Consider the following 11,082-nt stretch of genomic DNA (forward strand, 5'->3'; position numbering starts at 1 on the left):
ACTAAAAATATATCTTTAAGAACCCCATGTATTGCACTGAATAAATGTAATTTGTATACCAAATAATAAAAAATATTTCTAAAAACCCTGTGTATTGCACATGTTGAATAAATGTAATTGTATAAACTAAATAATAAAAAAGTAATATCTTTGTAAACCCGTGTATTGTACCGAGTTGAATAAATCTAATTATATATACTAAATAATAACAAAAAACTATATCTTTAAAAACACTGTGTATTACACAAGTTAAATAAATGTAATTTTGTAACCCTGCGTATTACCCCGGTTAGATAAATTTAATTTTATAAACTAAATAATAAAAAGTTGTATATTTATAAACCGCGTGTATTATACGGGTTGGATAAATCTAATTACATATATACTAAATAATAAAAAATTATATCATTAAAAACACTATGCATTACACGGGTTAAATAAATTTATAAATGTAATTTTGTATAGTAAATAATACGTTATTGGATTCGGTTAAAAAATCATAAATTTGGTTCGGTTTAATTCGAATCCAATCATAAACTTGGTTAACTTTAATTCGAATTGATTAGAGCCTCAATTTGAAAAATCAAAAACAGAATTATATTATCCGCTTCTCTTCCTATTTAGTGTTTTTTAAAAGTTTGGCCTAATGTCTAATAAGTTGATAGATAGGATTATTGTATACCAACTACGTAGGTAAGATTATTATTTACCAACTAGGTAGGTTTATTAAAAACGAATTTTCCCTTAAAATTTCCTACCTTTTTTAAGCAACTCCTTTTGGCCAACACGTTTCAACCAACCCGCTTTTTGCTCCAACAGATGAAGATTTCTAGATCCCTCACTGCTTATGGTTCAAACTACTAGCCATGTGCATAATATATTGTCATAAATGGCTTCACCATGTTGAATCGATGGGCCAAGTTTATAAATAATACCTCGCTCATAGCCTATCATATAGATTAAATAACACGACAACCTCAACGTTTTAAGAATTTTTAATCGTTTTGTATGGTTTATAATTTCTTGAGCCTGTAGGGGGCAAAGATGCAAACATGTGAATTAGGACAAGCCTAAAAATAGGCGGGTCAAGTTGGTGGATCCCGAGCCCACCTGGATTTTCGTCCAACCAAGTGTTACGTTAGAGAGTTCTGCTCTTCTGGTGGTACAATGGCTGTCAAGTGACAGCTGGTGGTATGATCTCAAGGCGGAACATCCAAGCCTAACTCTGAAGTCAACATGGGCCCAATTAAGACTAGGGATGAGCATGATACTCGTTCGATACCAAAAGCACCGGTATTTACCTGTAAATATCGGTACCGGTACCGAAAAACAGGGAAAACAGAAACCGGTACTGAATATACCCGGTACGGTTCGGTAACGGTACCATGTGCTCATCCCTAGTTAAGACAACATAGTCTGGATGAAGTGGGGCAACGAAGCTCTTCAATTGAAAAGTGCGATGGCCTAACACAAGAAAGTCGACCTTCCAGAAAAAAAAAAAAAACAGAAAAATGAATAATTTGTGACTATTGGTGTAAAAAAATAACATTTTAGGTTAAAAAAAACTAATTTATTTTTTGTGTATATAGCATCTATAAAATACAAAATATAAGATATTTTAAGAAGCATTTGATTGATTATATATTCAAAAAAGTGAATAAAAAAGTAAGAGTATTTAATTTCTCAACTGTCATGTCTTAATATCTTTATTCAAGTGCCCTAGGCTTCTATCTAGTGGGAGACTTCCAAAACTCGCACATCTCCCCAGACAACAGTGTTTCAGAGTCGACTGGTGTTTTTGTTATAAAAAACACACCCTTTTTATTATTACATAAACCACCAATCTTTAAGATAACCACGACCCGTTAACCAACACACACTCCTGCTATATATCTCACTCACTTCCTCCCTCCCTGTCTCTTCTTTCTCAGTTCAAAGTTGTTCCAACTTTGAACAAATATCTCTTCTGTCTCTACTCCCATCATTCAATGGACTACTTTCATCATCAACATTCTTCTTCCTCTTCACAGTCACCATCACTTCCTCTTCCACTTTTCTCTTCTGAAACCTCCTCTTCCAAAACCTCAAGTAACTCTCTCTCTCTCTCTCTCTATATATATATATATATATATATATATATTTCTTGTTTTTGCTTTGAAGTTAGTTAAAAACATACCTTTTGTTGGTATGTTGGGCATGTGAAGTTAATGGTTGTATGGGACACTTGTGGATTTTATGTTTTGTTGGATCTTCTTTTAACGTTAACATTTTTTAATAACAATTCCTAGATTACACCAAAATTTGGATTTATACAAAAATTTCTCTTTTTTTTTTTACTTTATCACTAGATGTCAAGAGTACAAAAATTTAGACGGTTTCTTGATTACACAAACATATATATTGTGATTTAGTTTGAAAAAAATCATGTAATAATTCACACATCATAAATACTAGCAAAATTACATTATTCTAATGACAGGTAAACAGGCAATAATAAGCTGTGCCGCAACACCGTTTATGTTAACTAATTGTTGTTTTTGTATGTGTGCGTTGAAGAAGATATGATGCAAGGAGTAAGTAGTTACTTCAGCATAGGGCAATGGCAGGAGCTTGAAGTTCAGGCATTAATATTCAGACACATGCTCACTGGCTCACCCATTCCTCCACAACTACTTCACCTTTTACTCAACTCCAATCACAACCTTAACTACCCACGTTCCAACTTCCCACCTTGTAAGTCACTCCTATGTAAACCTTCTCTCTCTCTCTCTAAAAAAACTTATATAACTAACTATATACATGTATTAGTGTATCAAACAGGTGGAGGGTATTGGGGAAGAGGTGGTATGGATCCAGAGCCCGGGAGGTGTAAGCGAACCGATGGTAAAAAATGGAGGTGTTCAAGGGATGTTGTGGCAGGTCACAAGTACTGTGAGCGCCACATACACCGAGGGCGCAATCGTTCAAGAAAGCCTGTGGAAATCCCCACACCTGCTCCCATCGCAACCGCCGCCACACCAGTTAACACCACCGCATTATGCGGTGGTGTTAAGCCGTACACGATGATGGGTGGTGGCGGAAGTGGGGGAGGCGGTGGGGGTCTCTCTGTGCATTCTAATTTTTTTGATCACCTACATTTGAATCAAAGGTACAATGCTCTACCCTAAACTTTGACCTTTGTGTACCAAACAGTTGTGCTCTACTTCATGTGTAGGAAACATAATGTTCTTGGTATTTTAAAAGTGGAACCCTAAGTTACAGTGAAAGTTGCCCTTTCTTTGTCATCCTTCTGGCAAAGAATATATTATTTGGTTGGGTAATTACTATGTTGCCCCTCATCATTTTGGTGTTTTGTGGTTTTGTGAGATGCCTTTGGCTTTTGTAATTAGGTTTTGTTGAGCTTTTTTGGAACAACACATATTTTTGCAATTGAAATTTTGAGTTAAATTTCATTTTACTCTCTATGATTTGGGGCACTTTCACAATTTGGTATAAATGTTTCATTTTTCGTCTGTGGGTCTAAAAAGATTTCATCATTGCCATCCACTGGGTTAACTTCATCCATTTTTTCTGTTAATGACAAGGGCATTTTGGTCATTTTATATGGCCGAATTGCCTTCTAGTTAACAGAATTACATATAAAATGACCGAATTGCCCTTCTCATTAACAGGAAAAAAATGGATGAAGTTAGCCCAGTGAACTAAAATGACAACAGTGAAATCTTTTTGAACCCATAGGCGAAAAATGAAACCTTTGGACTAAACTAACAAAATGGCACAAACCACAGAGACTAATATGACATTTAACTCTAAAATTTTTTAAGGTTTTATAAAGTAGGTCAAACGTATCTTGTATCTATCGTATGTTTAACGTACTCTCTATGAGGGCATGTGTAGTCATAAAGCCCTCAAAGGGGCGTTATGCGCCATGTGGCATGCCACGTCAGCAAAGGGGCTTTATGGGGCTTTATGCAATTTGGGGCCGTAGTCATAAAGCCCCTGTGTAATCATTACTCAATTAATTTAATTTTCTATTTTTTAAATAATTTTTAAGTTTTATAAAATAAAAAACATTTCATTAAATAAAAAACACTACATTAAAAATAAAAAAAAAAGTTACACTAAAAAAAAAATTACACCTAAAAAAAAAAATTACACCTAAAAAATAAATTTATTCTTCGGTGTTTGTAGCACAAAAGTACATGCACTCGTAACCGCTTCTTCCTCGGCCGCGTCTTCGTCGGGCGAAAAATATCTTCGGTAAATTTCGGTGAAAGACTCTTCCGACGGGGAACCCATTTTTTATAAAGTGAGACTAGCTTTTTTAAAAATATATGAAGAATGAGAATGAGAATGGTATGAGTTGTAAAAAAAAGTGGAAGAATATGAGGTTTTATAGTGTGAAAAATAAGAAAAATTGAATTTTTTTTTTTTTTTTAACATATGACCGTTTGGTAACGGTCAAAAATTGAATTTTTCTTCTTCCTCGCGCCGCGAAATTTTTCACGCTTTTCTTTTTTTTTTTGGTCATAACGCCGGGGGGGGGGGCGGTGTGGGCGGCGCCATAGCGGCGCTATGGCCCTTGGTCGCGCCCCACTACATATTGCCTGAGAAAAGTAGAGTAATATTTAGACTGATTTAGTAGAGGGAGATTACGAGATATGACGTGTTAATTCTCTAAAGACTGTAGGGAAGTGGTACGTTTAGCATAAAAAAAATTTTACATAAAAAATTAGTGTCATTTGAATATTGGATAAGTGAATAATTCATTAACACAAGTATGAAATGGTATAAAATACAAAAAGTTGACAGTTATTATATGAGGCCCCATACCTTTACATAACAAACAAAATACCTGAAATTCATAACGTGCTATACGTTAAAGTCTTTAATAGAGCACGATAAATATAGAACCTTAGAGAACTACCGTATAAATAATTGTACGTGATGCATTGAATAACTCATATTTATATATGGTGTTGGAGAAATAAAGACAAGATAGACACTCAATAACCATTTAATGTATAGTACCATAAAATTACTTATGTAGTATGCATACTTCTCTATCAGAAATAATAATTGTTTTTTTTCAAGATCGAGTATTATATTAAACTTTACATATAATTTAAAATAATGTTAGTAGTTTCTTGGCCATAATAAAATATTTTCATTGATATTTCAAGACATGTAGTTTCTGGAAAAGGTCTTCAAAAACTATCAGAATAAAATACTTTCATCAATATTTTAACCAACTATATATGTAAGATATTACGTTTATGAATAAAATAACTTGGAATAAAGTTAGAAAGACCTAAACTTTGTGGAAACTGATATTAAAAACTTGTGATAGATTTGTTTGATTGGTGGAACCCACTGGGAGATGTAGACAAAAACCTCGGGTCCCATGTTTGAATTGTTTAGAATAAAATAGGCGTGTGGACCGTAGAATCTAGGGTCAATCTGGTGCTAAACTCACCCCAGCCACTCATCTGCTAACTGTACCTTCTTCCTGCAACCAACTACTAATTTCCCATCTGTTTACTTCACATTTACTCACTGTCATCCCATCATATTTTTAGTTTTTTTTTCTTGACCGGCAAAAAAATCTATATAAATATATAGAAACGGCCAAGAATCTGAGATCTGAAATTACAAGATTACATCGCGAATATTGAAATCAACCCGTCTATCCGAATTAAAATTACACTTGAGAAGTGTGGGTATATATCACACTTGAGAAAACCTAGAAAACTCTAGCCTTCTATTGAAAAAAAAAAATTACACTTGTTTTAAAGGGTTTTGAGCAAAAAAAAAATAAAATAAAATAAAAAGCGCCGACCAGATTATTTTTTAGAAAATAAACCAGTTTGTGCAACGTGTGTAACAAGTCATGTGTAACATATGTTATAGTCGCGTCGGGCAAAACTTGTTTATTTAAAAAAAAAATCCTCTTAGTGTTTTTTTTTCAAAACTCTTAAAAACATGTATATTACATGTGTGATTTTTTTTCAAAATCAAAAAATGTTAGAAGGTAGAGTTTTCTAGGTTTTTCTCAATAAGACAATAACTATGGGTTTTCACGCAATACTTACGCTATATATAACTCGTATTAGTATATAAGAATTTTATATACGACCAATATATATGACTTGCATATATGACCGATATAATTTATAGGACTTATATACCCTGTTCCTGCAACCAACTACTAGTTTCCCATCTGTTTACTTCACATTTACCATCTGTTTAGCCTTCATGTAACATTCTTTTTTACAATTTTCATAGGATGCCAAACATATCAGAAAATGAGACCAAACCATCAAGTGGTCGAGTTCTTCGACCATTTTTTGATGATTGGCCAAGAACTGTGGAAGAACAAGAAGTGTTGGCCACAAGTCTGTCGATTTCGGTGCCTGGAAATGTTGGGTCCGATTTCTCTTTGAAGCTTGCAACGGGAAACGATGACGGTGGTCAACGCGGAGAGGAAGTTAATGGCGATCGCGAACGTGGTGGTCCGTTGAACTGGGGCATGTTGTGGGGTGGCCATCATGTGGGTTCGATGGGTGGGCCTCTTGCTGAAGCGTTGAGGTCGTCTTCGGTGTCGAATTCGTCGTCACCGACTAGTGTTTTGCATCAGTTGCAGCGCGGGTCGTCTACTACGGCTTCGGAGACTAGTTATGTCAGCACTTGATTGGTGTACTTGTTTGGGATTATCATGGAAGATGGTTTGGGATTTTTCATTTTTTTTGATTGAATTTAGTGTTTGTTTGTTTGTTTGTTGTGGTTATGGTACACATGAAGAATGGTCGTTCGGTTATAACTAACTTTACAACATTGTTTGATAAGTTAGGTGTGTTTGTCTGACTCTGTATGTTATATAATTTAGTTTTTTGATTGTCATAAGCTTAGCATATCTTTAGTTAGATATGTCAATGTTGCACCAATGAGGTAGAGATAGCGGTGTAGTGGTTGGGGAAAAACTTGGTGTTTCTTGTGATCCAGGTTTGACTCTCACTCTCCCTGTTATTTTCTGAGGCATCCAGGTGAAAGACGAATACGGGTGGCGCCGGTTTGTCTTGGATGGGAGACGAGGTTTTTCCAATTATTCCATTGTCATGCCTTCGGGCAAGTGGGGGTCGGGTTTCCGCGCATCTGGGAGGGCCAAGGGACTGGCGGCGGTCGAGTAGTCGACGTTGGCCACAATGCTCGGTATCACGGTGGTTGGCACGTCGTTACTTGTCGTTCAAATATATCAATGTGGCCTTCTTTTGCTAATCTAAATCTCATATCTTATTATAATATTTTTACTTGAATGCTTATTAGTTATTATCGGACGGGTTTTTGGTATTCTAATATGTTGGTTTTGGTATGGTAAACAAGTTTTTTTTGAACGGCGACTTTCTTGTGTTTGGCCACCGCACTCCCTAAATTAGAGTCTAGTTGCCCTACTCCGGCTAAACTATATTGTCTTAATCGAGTTCATGTTGGATTCAAGTTTGGCTTGGGTGTTATTTATTAACTGATCAATAAGTAATTAAGAAATGAAGTTTTTAATATCAATCAATCAATCATACCCAGTAAAATCCCACAAACAGCAAAGCTATTTGTAGTGGGGAGGGTGGGATGTAGGCACACCTTACCTCTACCCCTAGGGATAGAGAGGCTGCTTCCAGTGAGACCCTCGCCTCCAAAACACTCAGGAAAGAAATAAATAGAACATGAGGTGTGTGTGTGTAAGAAGCTACCAATGTAACATGAGATGCGAAAGAGTAAAACAAGACAAATATGACAACACAAAACAGCCTATACACATGGTTACATATCTACGGCCGTACACTACACCTAAAAAAACAATTGTACCCTCTCCTAGAAATCCTTAACCTTAATTCTACGTCTCCACGAGCTCCTATCATGGACCATGTTCTCAGAGAGGTGCAATCTTTGCAAATCCTGCCTAATCCGCTCATCCCAAGTAATTTTGGGTCTGCCTCTACTCCTCCTCCCTTCCACCTCGAGGGTTTCAATCACTCGAACTGGCTCTATCGTCTGCCTCCTCTTCATATGCTCAAACCATCTCAATCTTCCCTCCTTTATTTTATCTGCTATACTAGCTACTTCTAACCTCTCCCTAAGAACATCGTTTCTTATCCGGTCTAACCTTGTGTGCCCACACATCCATCTTAGCATTCTCATCTCTGCAACCTCCATCTTGCGTGCTTGTACTTCCTTAATGGCCCAACAGTCGGTTCCATATAACATAGCAGGTCTAATTGCTACCCTATAAAATTTCCCTTTCAATTTTGTTGGGAACCTCCTATCGCACAATACCCCAGTGGCAGCTCTCCACCTACACCATCCAACCTAGATGCGGTGGGCAACGTCACTATCTATCTCCCCATCCCTCTGGACAAACGATCCTAGATACTTAAACTTAGTCACCTGCGGGACCACTTGACCGTCAATGGTGATTTGAATGTCCTCATCGTTGTCTACTCCACTAAAATCGCAATACAAGTACTCAGTCTTAGATCGACTAATCCTTAAACCTCTACCCTCTAGAGCTGCTCTCCACTCTTCTAACCTCGCAGTCACGCTTTGTTTACTATCAGCAACTAACACAATATCATCTGCAAAAAGCAGACACCACGGAAGAGCCCCCTGAATTAACTTTGTCAACTCATCTAGGATAACAGTAAATAGAAAAGGACTCAAAGCAGACCCTTGGTGGAGTCCTACCTCCACCAGGAAATAATCAGTATCCCCTACAGGCGCTCGGACACTAGTCTCAGTCCTAACATACATATCCCTAATTAAGTCTATATACTTCCCAGAAACCCCTCTACTCTCCAAACTATCCCAAATCAGTCTACGTGGCACACTGTCATAGGCCTTTTCAAGATCAATGAACACCATGTGTAGGTCTCGTTTCTTCTCCCTATACTTCTCCATCAATCTCCTTAGAATATGTATTGCTTCCGTAGTCGATCGCCCTGGCATAAAACCAAATTGGTTTACCGTGACTTGAGTTTCTCTTCGGATTCTCGTCTCAATTATTCTCTCCCATAATTTCATAGTGTGTCCTTGCAACTTAATCCCTCTATAATTCCCACAACATTGGGCGTCCCCTTTGTTCTTATACACAGGTACTACTACACTATTCCTCCATTGATCTGGCATTTTCCCAGATTTGAAAATAAGATTGAATAAAATAGTTAGCCAATGTACTCCTTCTTCTCCCAAGCATTTCCATACCTCAATCGGTATGTTATCTGGCCCAACTGCCTTAGCCCTTCCCATCTTTCTAAGGGTTGTTCACACCTCCTCCCGTGTGATACGTCGACAGTAGTCGTTATTCCGTGGTCGCCTTTGAGTAGGTGAATCATCATTTTCTTCATTTTCTTGTTGGTAATCCCTCCCGCCATTGAAAAGATTGTAGAAGTATGCTTGCCATCTCAACTTAATGTCGTGTTCTTTGACCAAAACGCATCCGTCCTCTCCCTTTAAAAACTTCACTGCTCCTAAGTCTTGCCTTCTACGCTCTCTAGCTTTTGCAATCTTGAACATGTCATGTTCCCCCTCCTTTGTTTCCAGACGATCATACATCTGCTTGTAAGCTGCGTTCTTCGCCTCTGACATTGCCTTCTTCGCCTCTCTCTTAGCCTCTTTATATCTCTCCCTTAAAACCGCTTGCTCCTCCTCGACTATACACCTCAAAAGATCCTTAAAGCACCCTTGTTTAATCTAATTTATTAAGTTCATTACCATCTTGGATGGATTTATGTAATCTAATTTTTTTTACATTTGTCCATTTGGAAATTGGTCAATGTTGTTACTGAATTAGATAGGGTTTAAGGTAATAGGAGGTGAGGTGCTTAATCCGGTGGTATATAATTTTAGTTGTTCAATTTTTTACTTTTTTTTTTGTTACATTTGTTAGATTTACATTCAATTGCAATCACAATTTCTTATGCGGGTGATGTGATGTTTATTGGTGAATGGTCCTTAGCAAATGTCAATCATCTGAGACGGTTACTTAGATGCTTTTATCTAGTCTCCGGTCTTAAGGTTAATCTATCAAAGTGCAGTATATATGGAATTGGGGTTAGTGATCGTGATGTCCAACAAATGGCGAGTCATCTTAGATGCAAGCAAGGTACGTTTCCTTTCATTCATCTAGGCCTACTGTCACACCCCGATTTCCACGTGTCTCACCGGTGGGCCCGGTGGGGGATTACCATGACGTAGTTGGCAACAATATAGTCAAACCACACAATATATGAATGCACAGCGGAAGCATAAAGATAAATATATTTCAACGTTTAATGTAATATCAAAGTATCACCACTGTTGAAATAAAATCCATAGGGGATCAAAGTAGTAATAAAAGTATTGTTAAACAGACGAAGGCATCGTAAGCTTGCGTGACTCTTTAAGATGCTAAGGAGCTATATCCAGCCAATTACGCATAGTACCTGCATTTAGTCTTTTTGGAAAATACGTCAGTTTACACTGGTAAATACATTCAACCGACACCTTTGAAAATGTTTATTAAAAATTGATTTGAATGCACAAGGCATAAACTCTTTTATAACTTGGGAGAATTATTTAAATATATAATCTTGTGAACGAATTACATGCTCCTTATGCGTTCAGTAGCCCGGATCAAGTCCGGGTTAAAGATCAATAGACACACCACAGCGACTATTTATGCACTGACGAGTGTACGCCTACACCCCGCGCTTAGGTCGTGGCCATTTCATAAAATGATGCCAGGGATATCCGGGACATGCTCATTAACCCCCCAAAGGCTTTTAAGTAACAAGACTGTTTAAACGAGCCGATCAAATTTATTCAATTACCCACTTAACTGTGGAGAATTTGATGCCCGATCAAGCGGTATACTATATACCGTAACCCAAGCCCGTATAATGGAAAATAAGTTAAAAGTATTTACCATTGCAAGTATAAATCCTTAATCGAATAAATTGCAGATAGCTTTTACTGGTCTCCTATTCTGGAACGAAGGTTTTAAAATAACCTATTAGAATCCTAACGGGTCTTTAATTTAGCCGTAGCTTAGAC

The 11,082-nt window shown here is 37.1% G+C and overlaps 1 protein-coding gene across 2 annotated transcripts; it reads left to right on the plus strand.

Annotated features, from left to right (window-relative positions):
* Nucleotides 1-1,818: 1,818 nt before the first annotated feature.
* Nucleotides 1,819-6,903, plus strand: LOC110930127 (growth-regulating factor 3). Of its 2 annotated transcripts, none has more exons than XM_022173354.2 (4): nucleotides 1,819-2,088; nucleotides 2,560-2,733; nucleotides 2,809-3,148; nucleotides 6,286-6,903. In XM_022173354.2, the coding sequence occupies exons 1-4, from the start codon at nucleotides 1,989-1,991 to the stop codon at nucleotides 6,689-6,691; spliced, it is 1,020 nt and encodes a 339-aa protein (XP_022029046.1). In that variant the 5' UTR covers nucleotides 1,819-1,988; the 3' UTR covers nucleotides 6,692-6,903. The 2 variants fall into 2 exon arrangements, with proteins under 2 accessions (XP_022029046.1, XP_022029045.1); XM_022173353.2 differs by having other exon boundaries at nucleotides 1,822-2,088; nucleotides 2,557-2,733.
* Nucleotides 6,904-11,082: the final 4,179 nt, after the last annotated feature.

Source organism: Helianthus annuus, chromosome 3 (assembly GCF_002127325.2).
Source record: "Helianthus annuus cultivar XRQ/B chromosome 3, HanXRQr2.0-SUNRISE, whole genome shotgun sequence".
Taxonomy (NCBI): domain Eukaryota; kingdom Viridiplantae; phylum Streptophyta; class Magnoliopsida; order Asterales; family Asteraceae; genus Helianthus; species Helianthus annuus.